This window comes from Theropithecus gelada, chromosome 4 (genome assembly GCF_003255815.1).
Source record: "Theropithecus gelada isolate Dixy chromosome 4, Tgel_1.0, whole genome shotgun sequence".
NCBI classification, from domain to species: Eukaryota; Metazoa; Chordata; class Mammalia; order Primates; family Cercopithecidae; genus Theropithecus; species Theropithecus gelada.
Genome location: NC_037671.1, coordinates 154,058,472 through 154,084,054, shown reverse-complemented (window position 1 = coordinate 154,084,054; position 25,583 = coordinate 154,058,472). Strand labels below are relative to the sequence as shown.

At 37.4% G+C, this 25,583-nt stretch overlaps 1 protein-coding gene across 1 annotated transcript in view; it reads right to left on the bottom strand.

Annotated features, from left to right (window-relative positions):
• The window catches only part of LAMA2 (laminin subunit alpha 2), a 601,080-nt gene that overhangs the window by 109,751 nt on the left and 465,746 nt on the right, over nt 1-25,583 (bottom strand). Inside the window, 4 exon segments of the mRNA XM_025382237.1 lie at nt 994-1,204; nt 2,597-2,759; nt 9,992-10,103; nt 22,868-22,966. Coding sequence (XP_025238022.1) covers nt 994-1,204; nt 2,597-2,759; nt 9,992-10,103; nt 22,868-22,966 — 585 coding nt within the window.

Sequence of the window (25,583 nt, the reverse complement as noted above, 5' to 3'; positions counted from 1 at the left end):
TTAGAAGACGTTTAGGTCTGCTGCTGTTTTCTGACCTGCCGAGTCGGATACTTTGGAAACAGCAAAGGTAAATTTGTCTCTGGGGAGAAAGTTGTTGTTGTTTAAATATTAATATCAAATACAGGTTTCTGCTGTTATATGTGCTGAATTTACTCTTAGGAAAAGTGATTATTTACTATGTTAAGATTAAGAAAGAAAATGAAAAGAAGAAGAAAATAATAATGGAGGAATCTGTTTTAGTTCTAGTTCGATCAGCACTCTTAAAAAGATAGAGGCTGCCCATAATTTCTTGAGTTGAGAAATAACTGTTATCTGTGTGGAAAAGGAGGAGAAAATAACCCAGACCTGATCTGTTCCTATTAGTCCCTTTTGAAGGATCATTTGCATAGAACACAGTGCACAGAAAAAGGGGAACCAAATGTTTTCCAAGCTCTGGTCTCAGTTCATTGAGGTATTTGTCATGTGCTTAGAATTTGAAAGTGTAGGGGACTTCTATGATCTTATGCAGCAAGATCTCTGAACAAAGTTTGTGAATTAGTTTGGGAAAGCTGCAAAATAATATGATATGAATATTTGAAGATACCCCACCTACTATAGTATAATGCACTCATTGTAGATTTGGGGAACCGATGCTTACAGATGTTCATTGACTTGCCCAATTTGTATGTCTAGTTAAGTGGCACAGTTGTCACTGAGACCAAGGTCACCTGACTCCCTGTAAAGAACTTCTTCCACTGTATCACAGTGTTCTTAAAGATCTTCAACAGTTTAATTTATCGAAATTTTATTTGATACTTTGAGCGATGGTAACTGGTCATTAAAAACAAAATAAAAAAAGTCATTTCTTGTTCTGTTTCTTAGAAGTTCCCTTTCAGAGTTGTCACTTTTGATCTTTGTAAATGGGCATCAAGTAGAATAGTCCAGCCATGTTCAACACTGCCCCCACAGTCCCCAACCTTCTGAGATTAAGACAAAAGTGCTCCTAAGACTCACCTCCAACGCAGTCATGTTTTTCTGGTTTACTGCAAATAAGCGATTAGCTTCTCTGATTTTATTCGTGGCTTCTCTCAACAGGTCCCAAGCGTCATCAACTTTGTTTTTGTAGTCTGCCAGTTTTTCTCGGAGATCCTTCTCCATTTCTTCATTTTTTCCCCGGGACTCTCCAAACAGCTTCTTCACTTTTTTCAGAAGCCCTTCTGCAGCTCTGCAACCACCCCCAGCCCAATGATAGACAATGAGCTCATGTCACTGCCTTAGGGTTTATTGGTATTAAACAACGTTACAAAGAGATACTAACATGAAAAGAATGAGAAAATAAGAAAACATGTAAAATAGATTCACTGTGTGCTAAATCAAGTTGAAAACTGGTACCTGAGACCATTTATAGTTAATTAAAATAAAAGCAAAACATATTTTTAAAAAATCCTTTTAAATTTGTAAGTAAAAAGACATTTTGAATCAGAAGGGGTCTCATGTCATTCTGGGAATCCGATTGATGAAATGAGTTTTATGAGTTTTATGATTCAGTTCACATACCAAAATCAAACAGTCCACCTGTTTCATCATACTGAGACCCGTTCTCTATTACTTTGAATGTAATGATGAATATTGGTATGTTTGCTTAGAAACTGTGAACAGAATTCTAGGTCATTGTCATGCTAGTAGAATAGCATGATTTTAATCTATGTTTCTTTTTCTTCCAACTGACTGATCTGGAAGTTTTTCTGGGTTTAACTTACCTAGTTTTTCTAAAGTGATAATTTCCAAGTCATTCAGAAACTCTAAATACTTGAAAGACAGTAATTCTCAAACTAACGTGCCTCATAATCCCCTGAAGGGCTTGTTAATACATGGTTTGCTGGCACCATCCCCAAAGTTTCTGATTCAGGAGGTCTGGGATGGGGTCTGACAACCTGTATTTTTAACAAGTTCTCTGGTGTGCTGATATTGCTGGTTTAGTATAAATTATTTAACTATTAATAATACTACCACTTTGAAGTTAGCTGACTATGAATGTAGAGATGTATCTATTTTATTGAGTGTTATCACAAAAGTTCTTTAGCATGAGTAAAATCCCTGTCACTTTTCCCAACCCTCATATTCCCAATTCTTATTTGAAAGTATTAGGTGTTTATTATTTGATGACTTTTCTTTTCAGCATTTCTTAAGATGATAAAATGTATAGGTTGGTCAATACATGAATGGTAAAGTCACTACTTTGTATATAGGCATTTTTATTGAAACAAAAATCAACTGGTAGTCCAAAAGTCCCTAATGCAGGTGATTAACAAAGCAAGCTCATTAGCCTAATTATAGAAGGGGCAACACCAGAAAAGATCATTTACTTGATTATATGTAGGCAAGAACATGCTTTTGTTTCATTTTAGAACAATGATAAAGTACAATTAAATCAGTAAATGAATAAATAATGATTGATAGATAGTTAGATAGACAGATAATAGATAACATAGCAAACATCTCCAGGTTGGAAAAGCAAAGCATCTTTTATTTATACATACGATAAAAATTTAGAAAACTGTAAATTATCTGGAAATCTCAGTGTGCCAAATGAAAAAATAATAACTCATCTACTCACACCAACTCGTCTTCAGCAATTTCCTTTTGTGTCTCTAGATTTTTCCTCCTCAGTTCTTTAATCATCTGGTCAATCTCTTTCTGAAGCCCTTCCAAATTTCTCTCCAAGGCCTCGTCTCGAGTTCCTAGAGTTTCATTTAGTTTTATAGCTTTTTCATTTACAGCTGCAGGGGGTAAAACAAATTTTGTAAATTAGTAAACAAAAATGCCACATGAAAACATGGTATTCAGCATCTGCTGGGTACCACCATCTCCAAAGGAAGAGTATTTTGCCGTGAGTGTTCCTGTTGGGAAACACAGAGGCAGTTAAGACAACAATCAGTAACAGGGAAATGTAATATATTTCTCAATATTTTGTTTCTTTTGGGGGTTACAGCAATTAAAACATGGTGTTTCTAACCTCAAAAGAAAGAAAGAATTACAAATAAAGAAGTAGGTCAAAGCATATTCAGGTACGAGCTCTAAAAAATACGGTGACCTGTAGCATAACACTTGGAGGCTGGAAACACAAGCTCTGCATTGCTGATAAGATAGTCATAGCAGTGCTATCAGTCAGCTTAAAAATACCAAGTATGGAAATACATTCAGTGATGAGATCTCTGAAAATGAACCTGCCCTTGTATTTCCACATAGTTCTCCTGTATTCATTTTTTAAAGGAGTGAAGAAAGAAGCACTCTGGTCTAGGCTTATAACCCTTCTAAGAGAAGGGTTATAAATTAGGCTTCAACGACACCTTCCAGCCATAGCATCCTTCACAAGGGTCTGTGTTTATTATGCATTAAATGGAGTTTCAAACTGTGCTCCTTGGAATCGTAGGATTCTCCAGGTGCTTCAGGTTTTCTACAAATGATGTCTATTCTGCCAAGAATCTGCTTTATAGGTTGGTGTTCTGGGCAAGATTTCATTTGAAAAAAGAATTTTCTGTCAAATAAAAGTTTAAAATGGTGAATTGAAACATTTACACAGTTATATTATTAGTTTCATACTAAAGCTTCCTGGAGTGTGTTCTATAGGACATTTTTTTTAGTGAGTTTAAGAGAGATGTTTTCTCAAACTCTTTTATCAGCCGAATACTTATTTCTATAATATTACCTTTGAAAACTTCTAGAATGAGGAGGGGTCTAGGTTGGCCAAGAGGCATTTTCTACCATTCAAGGGTGTATCTGAAGATCTCCGTATGACATAGATAATCCTGAAAATTAATTTATTTTCTTGGAGAGAGTTTTGCACTGGGCAGAGCTCCTGAAACAGTTGCACACAGGCAGGACAAGCAGCGCAGGCAGAGGGCATGTGAGAAGGTGGGTCAGCACAGTGGTTCTAAAAGGTGGTCCCCAACAAGCAGCAGCAGCATCACCACCCTGGAGTCCATTAGACATGCAGATGCTCAGGCCCTACCACAAACCTGCGGACTCAGAAATTCTGGGGGTGAGGACCAGCAATCTGGGCTTTAACTGACATAATTTGTACTCATTTTTTAAAATGAAGATATTAATAAATGCCACTTCTCAACCTGCTAAAGCTGTATGGTTTTTCTTTGTTAAATGTGTGTGTGTGTGTATAAATCAGCTTTCATAAGAGATATCTTTTGAAATTTGATCTAATTTAGGTTCTGGGCCTAGGCAATATAGAGGAAGTGACAAATGAGAGATAGAATCTCACTGTTTCTCTTGTGCTCTAGTCTCAAAGCTAAACTTCTACAGAGAAAAATCTGGTGGAAAAAGAATGACATCAGATAGAGAAAGGGAAAAGGCAAATATGGCTGTATCTTTTGGATGGCATACATAATTTCTTTAAATTAAAACCATTTGTAAACAAGTAGAAGAAATCATTAAGGTACACAAAAATGGCTTTAGCAAAATGATCGTGCATTAATAAAGCAAGCTTTGTTACACAGATATACATGTGCCATGGTGGTTTGCTGCACCTATGAACCCGTCATCCAGGTTTTTTTTGTTTGTTTGTTTGTTTGTTTGTTTGTTTTTTTGAAATGGAGTCTTGCCGTGTCATCCAGGCTGGAGTGCATTGGCACAATCTCCGCTCACTGTGACCTCCACCTCCCGGGTTCGAGCCATTCTACTGTCTCAGCCTCCTGAGCAGCTGGAATTACAGCGCATGCCACCGCACCCAGCTGATTTTTGTATTTTAGTAGAGATGGGACTTTGCCATGTTGGCCAAGCTGGTCTTGAATGCCTGACCTCAGGTGATCTGCCCACCTCGACCTCTCAAAGTGCTGGGATTACAGGAGTGAGCCACGGCGCCCAGCCCATCATCTAGGTTTTAAGCCTACATTAGCTATTTGTCCTAATGCTCTCCCTTTCCTCTGCCCCCAACCCCCAAAAGGCTCCAGTGTGTGTTGTTCCCCTCCCTGTCCATGTGTTCTCACTGTTCAACTCCCACTTATGAGTGAGAACATGTGGTGTTTGGTTTTTCGTTCCTATGTTAGTTTACTGAGGATGCTGAAGCTTTCAGCTTCATCCGTATCCCTGCAAAGGACATAATATCATTCTTTTTTATGGCTGCATAGTATTCCATGGTGTATACGTACCACATTTTCTTTACCCAGTGTATCATTGATGGGCATTTGGGTTGGTTCCATCTCTTTGCATAAATAGTGCTGCAATAAACATACATGTGCCCGTGCCTTTATAGTAGAATAATTTATATTCCTTTGGGTATATACCCAGTTATGGGGTTGCTGGGTCAAATGGTATTTCTGGTACTGGATCCTTGAGGAATCGCCACACTGTCTTCTACAATGGTTAAACTAATTTACATTCCCACCAACAGTGTAAAAGTGCTCCTATTTCTCCACAGCCTCACCAGCGTCTGTTGTTTCCTGACTTTTTAATAATTGCCATTCTGACTGGTGTCAGATGGTATCTCATTGTGGTTTTGACTTGCATTTCTCTAATGATCAGTGACGATGAACTTTTTTCATATGTTTGTGGCTACATAAATGTCTTCTTTTGATAGGTTTATAAGTGCAGCAAACCACCATGGTACAGGTATACCTATGTAACAAACCTGAACATTCTGCGCATGCATCCCAGAACTTAAAGTAAAAAGGAAAATAAAAACACGAGGAAAAAAAAAGGAAAACATCAAAACATGTAACATGTACTCCGTACAGTTTCTATAGGACATCACTGTGCAACTCAGTCATGAGGTTTTTTTTTGTTTGTTTTTTTTTTTTTTTCCGGTCGGATATTATCAATTGTTGTAATTACTGTTATTGAAATAGTTCCAAAAGATTGCAATGTGATTAGGACCAAAAGAACAAACATTTTAGCAAATATATTGGCTGCTTATGGAATAAACTGCTATTGGTTGCATGGAATAAACTGCTATTCCATGGCCAGCTTTTTGTTGCAACCCATGTTATGTAAAAAAAAAAATACAAGCTCCCCAAAATGGACATGGTCCTTCAGTATCTTTTTGGATTAAATGATAGCATCTTTCAAATGGGTATTTGGTATGTGTGCTACTTTATCTTCATTATGAAAAACAAATTTTAGATATGGGTTTTGGAGAAAAATATGGCCTCATTGGGACACAAATAAATTATATATGGCCCATTAAAACTTTTCAGTTTTATTCAGATAACATTTATTTATCATTAGTGTTTTAAAGTTTTACAGTTATTTTCCAGATTATTTCACTGTGCTTTACTTACCCTCATTTAACATTCTTTTTGTATGGTGAACTGTCTAGTTTAATTTTTATTTCCATTATTTTTCTACTGAAAGTTAAATTTAAAAATGCTGTCATTTTCCATTTCTCTCATAGGCATCTATCAAGTGCTAGGCAATATGATTTTCTTAGAAATCACTGCCCCCCCAGCCAAAAAAGGAAAGGAAGCATCATTTTAATAGGAGAAGTTTAATTGTTTCACATATATAAACATACATTTTTATGTTTATATACATATATATAGTTCCAGATCCTATGTATAAATAGGATTTGGAACTTCTCTGAGCAGTCTTAGAGATGAATGTGTTTTCCATTTCTTATTCAAAAGTATGCGCTATCACTTCAATATATTTTCTTTCCCACAGTATTGAAAATGATTGTAAAATATATATCTTTGCAATTTACTTATTTATTTCCAACTTAATTCAAAGGAGGATTTAGGTAATTTTTAAAAATCCTAATATCAGATAAAATTAAAATAAAGGGAAATAGCGCTACAGGTAAAAAAAAAAAAAAAAAAAAAAACACTGTGTAAATTAGGAAAAGAGTTAGTAGACAGAAAACCACGCCGTAACATTCCATGCAGTGCATCCTAAGTCCACTTCTAAGCATCTTAGTAGCCTATGGGTAGCAGGGAATACAAATAGGATTCTTAAGAGGTATACAGTATCTATAAATATGAGTAAAAATTCCTTAGGAGAAGCAAAACTGTTTTCATACTAAGTCTGAAAAAAAAAAAAGATCTTCTGATGGGTAAATTTATTAAGAATAGAAATACTCTGATCTGAGAAACAGGAAGGAAAGGTGTCTATCATTGATTAAGTCCCATTGTATGTCAGGAAATAAACACTAATGGGTTTACCTATGTCCACTCATTAATTCTAATAATGCATGGAAAAAACAGAGTTTATTCATGAACTAATCAGGAGTCATAGCATGGTAGATATTATAAAATTATAGTGAGATAAGAATGCCTTAGATGAATAGAAGTTGATTATCTATGAAGAGGTCATGACTCATAATGAAAGATAGGATGAATAGTACATCTATCCAAACATAAAGCTGAAATAGATAAATGTCAGGCTGAAGCATCTACTTTTCCCACAGCAATTTATTACAACTAACAAAAATGTAAAAGTACTGATGGTTATCCCTCATATTATAGTTTTGAGAGTGAAAAAAAAGAGGTGTGGATATGTTGTATAACCTACTTAAAGCCTTTGGTTAGTGCTTCCTTCCCTTCCTCCCTTTCTTATTTCTTCTTCCTTCCTTCCTTCCTTCCTTCCCCTTTCTTTTTTTCTTCCTCTCTCCCTCCTTTCCCTTCCTTCTTTTCTGTCTCCCTGCCTTCCTCTTTCCTTCCTTCCTTCTTTCCATTTCCTTTCTTCTTTCCTCCTTCCTTTCCCTTCCTTCTTTCCTCTCTCCCTTCCCCCTTCCTTCTGCCCTTCCTTCCTTCTTTCCTTCCTTCTGCCCTTCCTTTCTTCCTTCCTCCCTCCCTCCTTTTCCTCCTTCCTTCCTTCCTCTTTCCTTCCTTCGTTCCTTCCTTCCTTCCTTCTTTCCTCCTTCCTTTCCTTCCTTCCTCCTTCCCTCCTTCCCTTCCTTCCCCTTCCTTCCCTCCTTTCTCCCTTCATCCCTCTCTTCCTCCTTTCATCCCTTCTTTCCTTTCTTCCCCCTCCCTCCCTTCTTGTCCCACACTATCTCCCCCTCCCTCCTTCCCTCTCTTCCTTCCTTCTTTCCTTCCTTCCTTCCTTCCTTCCTTCCTTCCTTCCTTCCTTCCTTCCTTCCTTCCTTCCCTCTTCTCCTTCCTTCCTTCCCCTCCCTTCCTTCCTTCCCCTCCCTTCCTTCCCTCCCCTCTCTTCCTTCCCCGACCTTCTCTTTTTTTCTCCCTTAAACTGCCAAGCTTTGTATTACATCTCAATGAACATTTAGTGTTGCTCTGGTACAATTTAAATTTGAGCTTTCATTCAATTTTAACAGTTGGATTAATTCTGCCAAATAGTGCCTGCAGGCAAAAGTGAATAGTGTTCTTATTTCCCTAAAGTATAGCTATCCCACATGGCACTTTACATAAATTAGAAACGGGTGCCCTATCTGGACAGACACAATCAGACCACCTGATCTATGCATAATTTAGGAAATGAGCGACACCTTTGATGGGTAATCCCTTCTCTGGTGTATAGACTTGGGATTTGGGGTGGTGAGCAAGCCTGGGATACATGTCATCTCCACTTTGCCCCCATGTTGGTTCACAAATTGTACAAACAGTACCTAGAGGCCCTAGACACCCAGAAGAAGAAAATATTCATATTGAGCATTCATGCATAACCATGCATAGTCATTCATATTGATTCATGCATAATCATGAATATGCATCTGTGTTTGGTGGGAGATGGAGGGTTCAATGCAGAGAATAAAGTAAGCAGTTTTGATAATAGGATCTATTAAAACATATGCTAGCATTTATTCTCATACCAATGTTTGATTGAAACAAATTGAAAATGAGTCCCCAGGATGGGCTCCCGGGTGTTGGGGGTTTGAAATGTCAATGGAAAGAAAAGCAAAGTTCCTGGAGCATTGACTAGGGCGTTTGGGGATCAGCTCAGAGTGAAGATGCTCTACCTGCAGTGGGATTTGTTGTTGTTGTTGTTTTCGGTCGGAGGAGGGCACTTCAAGCAGCATTAATGGAAAATAATACTAGGGAAAGTACAACAGCTTCATCTAGCAGAGGATAAACCACAACGAGTTAACTGAGATATTGCTGGTAGAGGTAATTTATGTTTCAGAACCTCACACCTTTGCCTCAAATTAGCTCTCAAATTAAAACCCTGTTGCTTCTTGCAGTGGTGAATCTTTGGGATTTGTTTCTTCTTGGCCAGTGGTGCCTAAGAATTATCAATCAGAATCTGCCTTGAAGTTGATCTCACATCCTTACTTATTTGGCTACATTAAGAAACAAAGTATCTAAAATGCATACTATTGCAGAGCAAGAAAAATGCTTGAATTCTTCAAGCAAAAAACAACAAAAACAATTTTTCCCAATTTCTAAACCTGCGTGCATGTTTATTATATTTTAACAGATATTTAAGGACTAGGTTTTTTTTGGGGGGTGAGTGCGGAGAGGCATTATCTGCATTCTTTGAGTTTCTTAATTTGGGCTTTTGCCCCAAAATGGCTTCCACTTTCTCATTCATGTTAGTAGATGGCAAGAACTAACTCCTAGAGCATTGTGAGCTAAATGCATCAGAGCTTCTCATAAAGTAACATATCCAAATCCCAAGCAACAGATATTCATTAAGAACCAGTCCCCGGTATTTGAAAAGCCATTTTGAGAAACTGAAGTGCTGCTTTAATGTATCAAGTGGAATGATGACATTAACTTTCTTAAAAATGAAAAACATTTTAAATACTTTCAAATAAAAACAAAAGTTTCCTATTCTTATGTAATCATAATAGCCATGTTTCAAGAATTTACTGCTATTCTGCCCTCATTGTCACTAATTCACTGACTACTATTGCTAATTTAACACTGCAGGTCACGGGTTCTCAGCAGACAATACCCTTGAATATCTTAACCATACTGCTTTTTGAAACTCAACCTTTGATTTTACAGATGTCTCTTATAGCAAGAGAAATTCCAGTCCTGTGTCATCCCTGTCGGTATTTTTCTGTTGGGAGAAATGATGATTAAAACATGATTCTTTCTAATACCTTCTGCATCCCGGGCAAGCTCCTTAATGAATTCTCCCAGGGACTTTGCTCTTGTGTTGGTCCTCTCAGCATCCTGTCCAGTCTGCTCGCCATCTGCTGTCACTTTGGTAGCCTAATGATCCAAATTCAGGAAAAGCATAATTAATAGAGATGATGAAGCTACAGCTAGAGAAGCTCCCACTGGCTGCATTTTCTTTCAAATATTACTTTGAGCCAAAGGCAATCGATGAATTATTGATCAGATGTATTGGAAATGACACCCTGTGCTCAAGTATACAATTAAACTTTATTACTTCTTCCATTAAATGGAAATCAGAGAGCTGTATTTGGTCTTTTTAAAAACCCTTGTTATATGCTATGGCACAGAAAAAGCGATAAAGCACAATTATTTTTGAAATATCTTTAAGGTACAGTTGCCAAAAGTCTTTAATGGACTCTTCAGCCTCCACATGTTGCAGTTTTGTCCATATTTTATTTACTGAAAAAGTGTGTGGAGTGCAACAGTGATCTCTTGAGAGATGAACAGGCTGTCTGCCTCAATAAGCTTGATCCTATAGATTTGTTTTAGATCAATACGTTAATTAAAGAAACAAAGAGGGGGAAATGCTTAGCTACTCAGTAGTAAATGTCTGTTTTATAACACATCAAAGATGCCAATAAAATGTTAAGGGAGAATAAATGCTAGCTTTTTCCATATGATAGCACCAGAAATATGGTTGTTAATCACAGAATTATGCAACACTGTCAGCAAAGTAAAACAGAACCCCAAAACAGCCACACCTCCCAAAGAGTATTCTCAAGCACATTCACCTCTATTCACATTTAAAATATCATTTGACACACTGGAATGCATTCAATGTGTTCACGGTTAAAATATACCATATCTAGTCAAACAAAAAAGGTGTGTGTATAACATTGTTTCTTTAAAAATTACAAGGTTTAGAGTATCCTGAAAGGTTTACACTTTGTTTTCCTATGTGTATGCATATGCCAATATATAAGCCTTCTTCTCTTTTACTAAAAAGATACGGATAGTCTAACTACAGATAATGAATTAGAGAATCACAAACTGTCTCAATATAATTTTGAATAAGGTCCAAGCTGGCAGCATATTAATAGTCTACAATCTTATACCAGAGTGCTTGCATACTAGGCATGGCCAGAGAATTAATTTTTAAAATATACATAAGTGGATTTTAAATAGAATTAAATGTCTGGCCAGCACAGAACATGGTAAAAGATGCTAGAGGAATTGTACTGCATTTTGTGATTTCCCAAGGGCAGCAAGAGGTTTAACTTATGAAAGTTTTCAAGGTTTTGCATAAATGAAAGAATATAAAGTCCAACTATTATCATCTAACCTCTTAACCTGCAAGTGTTAACATCACAAATAAAAGGATGAAAGGGTAAGAATCCATTGGAATTTTCTGTATAATTTGCAGTACATATACACAATAATTTGGAGAGTATTAACCAATGTATTATAATGCTCTGGATTTATTCTTCTAAAATTTTCACTGTTAGATTTAAAACTTTTTTTGGAACAAACTGTGCATCCAATCCCTAGGTTACTCAAATCCTTGCTTTTGTGGTGAGTGTTGCAATTATGTTCCATTAATTTCCTTAAACTTTGTTTCCTGCACGTGTTTGCACTCAAAGGTCTGATGGGTCAAATAACTTTTTACACACAGACACATATACATAAACACATTCTCATACACACACATACTCATCCATAATTTTTTAAACGTTACTTTTGAATCACTAACTAAGGTCAACAGCTTGGCTTGGCGACAGAGTGAGCCTCTGTTTCAAAAAAAAAAAAAAAAAAAGACATTGGTAGTCTAAACTGCTTTGGATATTTTTCCAGTCTAGACTTGACTGGACTTTATGGTACCACTCCTACTTTCACATATTACCGAACACCATAATAAGAAACTTGATCTACATTTTGGTCATCTTCCAGTATCTTACCGTAAGAATTAATGTATCAATACCACTGGTGTCTCTTATGATACAGAAAATGTACATTATAATTTAAACTTAAAATATATTCTTTTGCTTCATCAATATATTTTCTGTTACCAAAAAATCACAATTTTGCAACAAATGGACCAATTCTTATTAACAACTCAAAGTGTCTAAATTTTAAAAAGTAAGTATATATCATGCACTGTCTCTTTTAAGTTCTGGATGATCAAGATCATATTCATTGTCTTTACTTCCTCTGGGTTGTAATCTGTTTTACAGGTTATTTCATTTATGTAGGATTGTGTAAGAGTCATCATTCACGTGCATTTTATTCTTAGTATTGATGTACTAAGTACTTCAATGCTAAATTGTCAAGAATTCTACAAGCTCCATGATAAGAAAGAAGTTCAAAAAATTAGCACTAAGACCCCATGCAGTGAACCTCCCTGACATAGCAAAACTCATCCCTTCTTAGCACTCTCTTGTATCCCGTTGTCTTTACCTAGAATGAACTTCTCCTCAACACCTTTAAAGACTGGGTCCTTGTTACCCAACAGCTTTCAGTTTAAGGGCTTCTCCTTAGTGTGGCCATTCCCAGGGTGCTACCTAGGTTGCCACACTTCCTGCAGCAGGATGTTTCCTTCCTAGCACCATGGATTTGAGAATTACTTAGTAATTGGCTCACCTATTTATTGACAACCTATCCAACTGAAAGGTAAGTTCTAAGGGGGTGAGAACTGGTCTGTTTTGTTCATCATATTATATCCAGCTCCTAGTATGATACCTAACTTACAGTAAATATTCTCTAATGTTGTTATATACAGGACTAAACAACAATTTTCCTAACCAATCTTGCCAACCGTATTACCATTCTTCTTGCCTACTTTCTTTTGGAACATTCTCAAAAAAAGATTTTGTTCATACTTTTGCTTCTTAACTCCTCTCTATTTCTCCAAAATAAATCCAGCTTTTGAGATTCAATTCCAACTCCATCTTCTCAGTGAAGCCCTCCTTACCTATTCTAGCACATGCTCTCTTTTCTTAGATTTTCAAAAATAATTATTATTACCACTATTCACAACTCTAATGGGTAGTAACTTTGTTGGGTGCTTTGCCATATCTATCTAATCTCCATTAGATAGATAGATTAGAGCAGGCTAGAGCTCTGTCTCATTTTTTTTTATTCCTCAGAGTGCCAGGCATAGTGTCTGGCAAATTGTCATGGGTCAAAGATGTTGGGTGATTGGCTGATACCATGACAATCAAACCAACGATCCCTTGGAAGTTCTAAAGCCTAAATAATAGCACTCAAACTGACCGTATGCCTGGTGCTATGCTTGCCAGCAAATGTGGTTGGCTGGGCAGTTTTCTGGGCATTTTTTTAGAAGCTCAGAGGAAGCTGCTGCTCAAGAGCTACAGTTGAAGCTTGGGAAGAGAACCAGGCATGATAATCTCCAGTCCCAACAACACCGCTTGCTAGCCACTGGCCTCACAGTAATTCAAACTGGGCCTTTGATTACACACCAAGTAGTTCCACACTGGTGGGATGGGAGTGGGAGTAGGGGGCAGGAAGAGGGTAGGCAGACTCTTCAGGGCCAGTGCAGTGCTTCCTGAAGGAGATACCTTCCCTCTAAACACAGAAGAAGAGCTTCCTCTCTAGGCTACGTTCCAGAAGAGGAGGAGATGTGAGGTTCCCGGCACCAAAAGCATCAACTTAATGCGGGTTGGCACTCTAAAGGATGAGTTACACACAGTCAGGCTCAGCTGTACTTCAGAAGTACTTGTATTTTTTATATTTTTTTAACTTTTATTTTAAGTTCAGGGTACATGTGCGGGATGTGCAGATTTGTTATACAGGTAAATGTGTGTAATGGGGTTTGTTGCACAGATTATTTCATCACCCAGGTATTAAGCCCAGTGCCCATAAGTTATTCTTCCTGATCCTCTCCATCCTCTCATCCTGCCCACCCTCTGCCTTCTGGTAGGCCCCAGTGTGCGTTGTTCCCTTCTATATGTGTATGTGTTCTCATCATTTAACTCCCGTTTATAAATGGGACATGCAGTATTTTATTTTTCTGTTCCTGTGTTAGTTTGCTAAGGGTAATGCCCTCTAGCTCCATCCATGTCCCTGCAAAGAACATGAACTCATTTTTTTTATGGCTGCATAGTATTCCATGGCATATATGTACCACATTTTCTTTATTCAGTCTATCATTGATGGGCACTTAGGTTGATTCCATGTCTTTGCTATTGTGAATAGTTATGCCAGATTTATATGCATGTTTGCAAAGGCTTACAGCACTCTCCTGTGTCTCACTTACTCTTCCTGCATTTAGAGATATACAGAAGGCATGATCCCTCTTTTTACACAGGTGAAAAGGAAGGTATGAGGAGGTTAAGTGACTTATCTGAACTTACATGTATGGGGAATTGGAGATGAAACACACACTTTTTTTGTTTTGTTTGTACCCAATGCTATTTTTTGTTCGGCTAACATTCAGAAACAGTAGTAAAATACATGAAAACTGGAATATTCTAGGTGAGTGGAGGACACTGCTCCAGTTAATGTATACTTTACGTATGTAAGTTTTGGCTTTCAGTGAATTAACACATTTCAAAATCATATCAGAACATCATCTAGGTATATATTTTTAAAAATCATGTCTCATTACACAGTAATTAAGTTGAAGAGTTACCCTTGTCAAAAATACCCACGAGAGACTTCATAAAGAAGTCTATGACAAATGCACTATCACCTATGGGCGGTGATGATAGATAGTGGTATCATTGTCAAAGCAAAATTCACAAAAATCAATCTCACCCAGGACAGGCTAGTGATAATGTTACGAGTGAATGCTAAATACTACATGATAGAAACTATCTGTCTGATTCAGTTTGGCTCTTTCTGTGTTTTATTAAATTACCATCTCCATCTTTTAGTCATCCTTCTTCTTATTCACTATTATCTTGTCCTTTGAGTATTTGACAAATAACTTCTCATTTATCCTAATATGTTGTACAATCTTCCTTTCATTCTCTATCTTGGATTTTCTTATTTTAACATCTTCTTACCTCTATTCTGCAATCTTTACAGTGTTCCTTTGTAAATGATGCCTTACACAGTATCTTGTATCTCTCTTGCCTTTGATTACCTTTTTTTTAATGTTGACATTCACTCAATTAGGTTTTTTTCCTCCATTTCTTTTTCTATTTTTTTCTTGTTTTGTTTTTTAGAGTATTTATGTCTAGGCAGCATGCATTACCATTAAGCACACGTTAATTTACTTCTGAACAATGTAGCTGTTACTTTCCTGCTTTAGCTCAAGCAGTTCTTACTGAGCCTCTTAAAATCTGCACACAATTTTCTTGGTTGGATATTACCAGTGTGTTTCATTTTCTGCCTTCTTTATGTTAAAACTAGAATCCAATGGAGCAAACCTAACTGCTGAATAGATAACATTGCTTAGATACCGTCTACCTTTGCATTTGCAGACTCATATGGTTTCCTGCTAAAATTAAATTTCAGATCAAATCATTTATATGATACTCTCAAGGGTCATCTTCCAATATTACCAGCTCCATATGTCTAAGTGGCAGTGAAGGACTCATCAGGCAAGCCGTGAGGACCAACAACACACAAGGAAAGAGAGCAACCAGCTGACCCCGTGGAATGACAATGAGCCAGTTCCATGTAGAATTTCTTCCTAAATATTTCACGTGCCAATTTTAAAAGTTCCAAACCTAAAAGATACGACTTGTTTTATATTATATATATATATATATATCTTTTAAAAATATAAAAGGAGAAATAAAAAACACTGTTAGCAGTTGAAATCTTTTAAAAACTATAAATAAAATATTATAAACTTAAAATATTGGCACTTAAATAATTTAAAAACTAGTTTCATCCTTTTGGAAATGCTTCATTTTCATTAAATTTGATATTAAATAGGCAATAAAATACAATATAAGTGAAGCTAAATTTTAATATTTTATACAGCTCAGTCTACTGCACAGCATTCTCCTCTTACCGAATATAAACATTTAAGAGGTGTTTATCAATGACAACAAAATATTCAATAATATAATTATAAATATATGCCTGATTTTAATGCATTTTAAAGCATGCAAAATCAGTGTTTATTTTGGGCTTGTCTACATTTCATCTTGTTCAAATGCTTTTAAAATTATTCACAATTAATTAAACAAATATTGACTCAACACCTATTATGTGCATAATATTGGTGATACTCTGATAAGAAACAAAAAGGCTTCTTGCCCATTTGGAGTCTATAGTCTGGTGGACTAGAGAGTTATTTGTCAAATGATCATGTAGATAAATTTATAATTGCAAACTGGAGGAAATAATACCGGTATAAGATAAGCACAGGAAGAATCTCAGAACCCCTGCGATGGCACAGGCTTTCACAAGCTGAGATTTGAAAGGTAAATTGGAGTTAACAGAAATTAACAAAGTGTGGGGAGAGGTAGATTACTTTTAAGGCAAAGTAGTGAAATGTGTGGAAATGCTTTGTGGTGGGACAAAGTGCCTGGGGGACAGTATGGCTGGAGTGCAGATGGCCAGGGGCACAAGTGGTGGGAGATGTGGCCAAGGAGAGAATTTTGATCTTTATCCTAAGAGCCTAAGGGAAGTCGGGGAAGAATTTGTAAGCACTGCGATGACGACATATTCACATTTGGAATAGCAAACGTTCATTCTGGCTATATTACAGAGAACAGATTTGGAGGAGAACAAGAGTAAAAGCAGGGAGACCAGCTAAAAAACAAATGTGATAATCCCAAACTAGACAATATAAGATTGGATGAGAGTGTTGTAGTAGAGATGAATGCCATACACACAAGTGGAAGCCCAGTGTGTGGTAATGAGTTGGATAAGCAGGAGCATCATGAGGAAGAAAGAGGCACCAAAGAAAATTCATAGGTTTCTGGCTTACATGCTCAATCCACGGGGGTGCAGATGACCAGACCGTGAGTGGTGGGGAGAGATGAGAGAGAAGCAAGATTAGATCATGGTGGGAGAGCACTGTATGTCATCCTGAAAAAAGGTGGAAAGCCATAGTACAATTTAAGGAAGAGAATGACATGACATGACAGGATCTGTAATTTAGAATGTTCACTCTGCCATATAAATAATAACTGGTTAGAGTTGGATAAGGCTTACAAAGAGCCACCATAGAAGGAAACCAAATTTGATGAAGGGTGAAAGAGGGAGTAGAGTGAAGGGTAACCTGCTAATTTCGGTTTGGGAGACTGGGCATATACTGGAGGATAAAACACTGACATGGTCTAAATAGGAGAAAGAATTGGCTTTAAGAGGAAATGATGAGTTTAGTTTGAGATGTCCAATCCACAGTCCATACTAAGGCACACAGGGCCAAAGCATGAGAATGAAGTCAGCCTTGAAAATATAGATTTATGAGTTAACAGCTTACACATGGCAACTGAAGATCAAAGGAAGAGTTATAGAGTGAGGGGAAACATGGACTGAGGTCTAGTCCCCAAGGAACACCAACTTTGAAGTGATGATAAGAGGAAGAGCCTTAGAATGAAAGGTTGGAGAATTAGGAGAAAAACAGAGAGAGAAGAGTATGCTAAGAAGGAAGGAAAGATCAAAGCTGGCAACTGCTGCAGAGATTTCAAGTAAAATTCATAAGTATCAGTGGATTTAGTTACCAGATCATCATTGGTTATCTTATAAAAACAGTTTCAGTAGTGGACTGGTGAGAAAATCCAGGCAGCAGTGGAGTGAGAAATAAATACAGACTTGTCTCCAAGTCTTTCAAAAATTTTGGCTCTGAAAAAAGAAAGGAGCTGAGGACAATAGCTACAGAGGTAAGTAGAGTCATCATCAAAAAGCATCCTAATATTCCACACATATTGTAGGGCAGTTTGAATATGTTAAGCATGATTCTCATATGTGAGGAACTTGGGTTTTTCCAATGAGTAAAACAAAATGGCAACAAATCAAAATGCATTGAAAGAGATATATGATTATGTAATTTTTTTACTTTATATTTATACATTAATTGAAATATATCAAAATACATTTTAAATGTGAGTTCTTGGGAGGAATAATATCTTCTTTACCCAGGGATATTAAGGAATTCAATTTCTCCATTTAAAAACTATGAGTATAAAATATAAAAGCCCTTGAAGAAGAGAGGGCAACTCCTACAGCAGTCATGCAGGATCAACCTCGCCACGTGCTCTTAACAAATCTAAAGACTGTATCAAGTGACTGATGAGCCAACCAAGCAGAGAAAAAGGAGCAGAACAAAGATTGGCAGTACTGCCGGGCACAGTGGCTCACGCCTGTAATCCCAGCACTTTGGGAGGCCGAGGTGGGTGGATCACCTGAGGTCAGGAGTTCGAGACCAGCCTGGCCAACATGATGAAATCCCGTCTCTACTAAAAATAAATAAATAAATAAAAATAAAAACATAAAAACTAGCTGGGCATGGTGGCCAGTGCCTGTAGTCTCAACTACTTGGGAGGCTGAGGCAAGAGAATTGCTTGAACCTAGGAGGTGGAGGTTGAAGTGAGCCGAGTTTATGCCATTGCACTCCAGCCTGGACAAGAGTGAAATTCTGTTTAAAAAAAAAAAAAAAGAAAAAAGATTGGCAGTACCAATTAAGGCATTTTTCCAGAGGAAAGGGAGTCTTAGCTATTAGGTAACTACAGGATCACAGTAATTCTTTATCAGTATAATCTGGGGAATTCTTGAATATCCCAGTTGTCTGACCGTACCCCAGACCAATTGCATTACAACCTATGGGTGTGAGATAGGGCTCCTGGTATTTCCAATGTGCAGTCCTAGTCTAGGGCACTGTCTCCTCTAATGTAGTCATGGGTAATTGGAAGTTGTGGCCACTGCATTTCTCATACCCTGGTCACAATTGCAGGATCATTCATGACTCTGAGATAGAGGCATTAGCGGACTTAGCCTGATTTTGGATAATGAAACCATCTAACTCTCTAATTATAACTCCATCTGTATTAATTCACCTTTTGATTGTTATGCACCTTGACCACAGGGAAAGAGAGAATTTGTCATATTTACTTGAGTGTTTGTGGTCTGCATGGAAGATATATTTCTAATTACAAATATAGTAGGAAAAAAGTAATTAATGAGTATTTACATTTCCTCCCCCCTCTCAACCCATCAAAGTGATCTTTCCTTTCAGTAGTCCTATTTCTATGCCTTTTATGTTACTGAATCTGAAGAAGGGGCAGATAAAAATAGTATTAGAGTAAGAAAAGGGTGTAAAAGAGTAACTTTACAGTGGAAAAATCTGGCAAACACTACCTTAGTCAGGTGATCAGGGTCAATATCCACAGTAATGTCATATTGGTCACATGGGTTCTCAATGTGATGAAAATGGTACTTTACCTCTGAAGTTTTTCCCACAAAAACTCAAAATTCCATTCTAATCATGAGAAAGATACGAGACAAACCCCAATTGAGGGACAGCTTACCAAATACAGGAACCTGTCCAAACTGTCAAAGTCATCAAAAACACTGTTTCAAAAACACTGTTACATATTTTTGACAGCGTTGCCACAGTCTAGAGGAACCTAAGAAGACAGGATGGCTAAATGTAACATAGTATCCTGCATGGGATCCTGAAACAGTAAAAAAAAATTCAGTAAACACTGAAAAAATATGAATATAATCTTGGGTTAACGGTAATATATCAGTATTATTAGCTCATTAGTTATGACACATGTACCATGCTAATGTAAGACGTTTACAATGGGGGATACTGGGAATGGAGTATGTGAAGGCTCTTGGTACTTTCTTTGCAAGTTTTCTGAAATCTAAAACTATTATAAAGTAAAAAGTTTATTTTACAATAGTATTGGAATTAACTAAAAATGGATTATAGACCTAAGTGTAAAATGCGAAACTGTAACCCTCCTAGAAGACAGCATAAGAGAAAATCTAGATGACCGTGGGTATGGCAATGACTTTTTAGATACAACACCAAAGGCTCAACCGGGAGAAACCTAGTTGACAAGCTGGGCTTCTTTACAACAGAAAACTTCTGCTCTGTGAAAGACACTTCTCAGGAGAGTAAGACAAGCCACAGAGGGGAAGAAAATAATGGCAAAAGACATACCTGATAAAGGACTATTAACCAAAATATACAAAAGCTCTGAATTCAACAAGAAAAGAACCCAATGAAAAAAACAGACAAAGACCTAAATAGACACCTTACCAAAGAAGATATACAGATGGCAAATAATAAGCATATGAAAAGATGCTTGACATCATATGTCATTAAGTAATTGCAAACTAAAACAACAATGAGATACCATACACACTTACTGGAATGACAATATCCAAACACTAAAACACCAAATGCTGGTGAGGATGTGGAGCAACAGAAACTCTCATTTGTTGCTGGTGGAAATGCAAAATAGTAAAGACCATTTGGAATACATTTTGGCAATTTCTCTCAAAACTAAATATACTCTTACCATACCATCCAGCAATCATGCTCCTTTACATTCACCCAAATAGGTTGAAAACTTGTGTCCACACAAAAGTCTGCACAAAGATGTTTATAGCAACGTGATTCATGCTGCCAGAATTTGGAAGCAAACAAGATGTCCTTCAGTAGGGGAACGAATACATAAACAGTGAGATGTCTAGACAATGAAATATTATTCAACACTGCAAAGAAATGAGCTATAAAGCCATGAAAAAATATGGAGAAACCTTAGGTGCATATTACCAAGGGAAAGAAGCCAACATGAAAAAGCACAACACTGTATGCTTCCAGCTATATATTCCAAAAAACGCAAAACTATGGAGGTAGTAAAAATATGAGTGGTTGTCGGGGTCAAGGAGGAGGAAGGTATGAATAGGTGAAGCATGGAGGATTTTTCGGGCAGTACAACTTTTCTATATTATACTACAATGTTGGATACACGTTATAATGCATTTGTCCAAACCCATAGAATGTATAACATCAAGAGTGAACCCTAATGTAAACTATGGCCTTTGGGTGATGAGGAGGTGTCAACTTAGGTTTATCGACTGTAACAAATGTACCATTCTGGTGGGGGAGGTAGACAGTGGGAAAGACTGTGGGGGCAGGGAGTAGATAAGAGAACTCTCTGAACTTTACGCTCAATTTTTTTGTGAACTTTAAACTGCTCTAAAAAACAAAGTCTGTTTAAAAAACAGTGTGAGAGAATCTGCTGGAAAGAGTAAAGAGTGTAGGCTGAGACATAATAAAGATCTGACACTTTTAATGAAATACTTCTTGTGTCTCCAAGGTCAGATCATCAGACTATACTAAGCCAACGAGGGCAGGACTGCACAGTTTTGCTCATACCTCTATCCCCAGTGTCTGTCATAATTCCTAGAACATGGGAAACCCCTAATAAGTGTTAGTTAATGAATGAATGAAATGCCACTTATTACATGGATTTTTTTTCTAATTAACCCTAACCAGATGAAATTGTTCTGTTACTACATATTTCTCAAGAATTTCTTCTGACTTTATTTTATTTCATGTTTTATTTTATACTTGCATGCAATTGTCTAATATTGTCCTCCATATACCTAAACACTGATGTATACACACACACACACACACACACCCCTGAAAGTTCTTTGAAGACAGATTGAGCCTCATTCATATTTTTCATCTGCCAACACTTAACTTAGGCTTTGCATGTTATGAACATTTATGTGTGCTTGTTAAATTGATTTATTCTGCCATGATCTGTTAGAAAATTCATATTTATTAGTAGTCACATAACAAATATGAATTATTACGTATTAAATTAATATGAGATAAATGCACTCAATTTAATCTAATGTCTACATACATTTGGCAAGAAACTCCATGTTGTATCTGTACATTTTATATTGTTGCTATGAGATTCTGAAAAAGTGTTTAGTATGCTGTTGTAACATCAGGGCCATTGTTTAGCATTATGTGCTCAGAAGCCTATTTGATTTCCCTGTGGAAATTTTCCTAAACCGACAGCAGGCTATGTAGAAAAAGTACTGGGCCAGTGGGAATCTTCAGACTGGGTCCTGCTTAGGTCCCTGGGTTTAGCAAATTGTATGGCCATTGTTAATTCGTTTCACTGTCATGGCCCGAGGCAGCTCTTCTTTAAAATACAAAATGGACTAGATAATCCCCAGGAACCTTCTAACTCCAATATTCTTTATCATTTAAAGCTCTTAGATAATCAAATTAAATCCCTACTTTGCAGCCCCGTTTCTCGCTTCATGCATATTTCTGGCCACAAGATGGCGGGCTTTGTGTTGTTTTCTTCATTCTCTAACAGCAAAAAGTTTTTAATGCCATCACATTTTTGAAAATTTAAAATTTCCAATTCCTTAAAAAGTCTGATAAATGCAACATGGACTTTACATTCTGACTTTAAAAAGTGTCTTAAGTGCTTTGGAGTCTCACAATAGAGAAGATTTCCTCTTTTGTGTAGAAAGACTGATTTACACTGTATTTCTATACAAATGCAAAAATCCCACGATGAGATGAAAGAGACCACAAGTATTTTCATTTGTTTTTCTTTCTCTTTACACAATCAAAGATAGTGCTTTTGGAAATCAGAACAGATGAAAACTACCATGGACGCTACTGAATAAAGTTCTCAAAACACTGTCATTCTGGACTTTTTAGCCAATGTTCTTGACAATTTCCAGGTATTCCAAACCTTTCTGTGTGCTACTGATTTCTATGATTTGATTTGAAGCAGAACTAGCAAGTCAGAATGCATCTATTTTACATATCAAATTGGGAATTAGGAAGAAGGTGATTTACATTTCAGAACTTCGAAGTAATTTTCCTTCATTGACATAATCTATCTGCTTTCAAGAGATTCATAATGTTGCCAACTTACCCTGGTCAGCAGCTCGTTCATTTCGGTCACGAGTGTATTCAGATTGCCCTCTGCCAGCTGAATAAGCCTCTCTGGGGCCCGCTGAGGAGAGAGCAAGTGCTGAAAAAGATTCCATCCCATAAACATTTTAGTAAATGGCCTTGCAGTGATCAGTGTTTAACAGAACACATTTTTGTATATATATAAGGAACTTAGCCTTCTCATCTTCAAAGAAAAGAGAAGGAAGCTATTTCAACTGTGCACTTACACATTGAGTGTCATGCCAAATATTCAGGCAAATAATAAAAATTGCAGGCGGGGCGCGGTGGCTCACTCCTGTAATCCCAGCACTTTGGGAGGCCGAGGCAGGCAGATCACGAGGTCAGGAAATCGAGATTATCCTGGCTAACACAGTGAAACCCGTCTCTACCAAAAAAAAAAAAAAAAAAAAAAAATTACCCGAGCTTTGTGGCGGGCGCCTGTAGTCCCAGCTACTCGGGAGGCTGAGGCAGGAGAATGGCGTGAACCCGGGAGGCGGAGCTTGCAGTGAGCCGAGATGGCGCCACTGCACTCCAGCCTGGGCGACAGAGCGAGACTCCGTCTCAAAAAAAATAAAAATAAAAATTGCAGTGACTTATTGAGAAATTACTAAGTGCCAGGCTTTTTTGTTTTGTTCTGTTTTTTCATTTAATTCTCACAACAGCTCGATGGGGGGGTGTTATTCCATTTCATGAAAGAGCAAACTGTCTTGAAAAGGATTAAAAATGTGCACGAGATCACACAGTCAGTAAGGGGTAGAGTTAAGATAAACTCCTTGCCTGGCCCATTTAAGGCTCCCATTCCAATTAACAGAGACACAGATCATAGGTAAAAAAGAGAATGGCAGGCCTTGACGTAGGGACCCGGCTAGCCACTAACTAACCGGCCTGCCCTCCGTGTTGCTAGGAACTGGCCTGACAGCGGGGCCATATTTTTTTCCTACGGAACATAAATAATCTCGCAGGACACTAACATTAGACCAGGTCACTTGGAGCCAGTGATGAATGAAACACAAAAAAAGAGACTACCCTGCAATGCCTAAGCACAGACAAAATCGTAGCGGGTTTTGTGCAGACCACAAAACTACCCCAACCTCCCATTTCCTGGCTAATATGAATGACCACTGCCTCCTTATTAATCATAGCTTTATCCTCTCTCTGTTCTTCCTTCCCTTTAGATAGGATTCACAAAATAGTCACAGAATTACTCCCACTTCCGAATAGCACCCAGCTGAGTGCTAACCTTAAGTTATCTAGCACAACCTCAAATACTGGAAGTTATTCCTACACCTTCTTATTGAGATAGCCCACAATTCCCCCATGGTGTTCAGTGTCCCTTGTTGCAACAAGTTAATAAATCCCACTTTGTTCCATCACATGTGTGTCCTTGATGGTCTTTGGCTGAAGCTTGGGGAGCACTGACATAGTTAAAGGAATTGAGCAAAGAGGCGAAATAACTTAAGTTTTTATAATACCAAAAGGTGATCCTCAGTATACAAATGTCAAGTGAATGATGGAAGAAGAACAAAATAAAGAATCAAGAAAGACTGGATTTTCAGGATAATCCAGGGCATCTGGATCAATATTCAGCCAGAAGTGGATGGGTCACTGAAACCCTTGGCTTAGATGATGTTCACAAATTGGAGCCTCTTCTATAGGACCCTCTTTAATTCATCATCCATTGCTTAGCTATTAGTTTTAAAATGTTTTATGTTCAACTAAGATGTTTGCTTTTCTAGTTTATTTTTCTGTATTCCTTCCATATACAAGGAAAATAACTGATCAGCATTCTTTTTATCAAAACTCTTCACTTCCCTGAATACTGGGACCACAAGGTACACTCAGGTTCTTCTGCCTGACTTTCAAGGTTGTCCATCATATCACCCTGCCTCACTGAAGTCTCCAGCCTTATCTTTCACTAGCAGGTCTGACTTTTAGTATCTGCCAGACAGGCCTAATTCACACCACTGCCTCTGCTCACATAGCTGTGTTAAGCACAGCTGCCTTCTCCCTGTGTCCTCACATGGCAGAGGGATCTCCAAATACCATTACATTGGGCGCTAGGGCTTGCTGTGGTCAGAATGTTTGTGTCCTTCCAATATTCATGTGTTGACATCCTAGTCCCCACTGTGATGATTTTAGGAGGTGGAGCCTTTGGGAAGTGATTAAGTCATGAGAATGCAGTCTTCATGATTGGGATTAGGGCCCTTATTAAAGAGACCCCAGAGAGCTAGCCATCCTTTTCCTCAGTATCCAGATATTAAATGAATTAAATGTGGGGTCATAGCAAGAAGTCACTCTCTATGAGGAACAGGCCTTCACTAGACATTGAACCTGCTGGTACCTTGATCTTAGGCTTCCCAGCCTCAGAACTGTGAGAAATATATTTCTATTGTTTATAAGCTAATCAGTTTACGGTATTTGTCATAGCAGCTCCAATGGACTATGACAGACCTTCAACATATAAAATTGGGGAGATGTAAATATTCAGCCCATGACAACTTCTTTCCTATTTCTTGGAGTTTCTGTAAAAGCTATGTATGGTAATCCATGTAGGACTTCAGTCAATTGCCTAGCTTGTCAATAAATGTTAGTTATTCTTGTTATCATCATTATTGATTTCTTCTTCTGGAAAATAGGGATAATAATACTTACCTTGAAGGTTACTGTCAGAATTAAAGAATATATTTCCTGAAAGA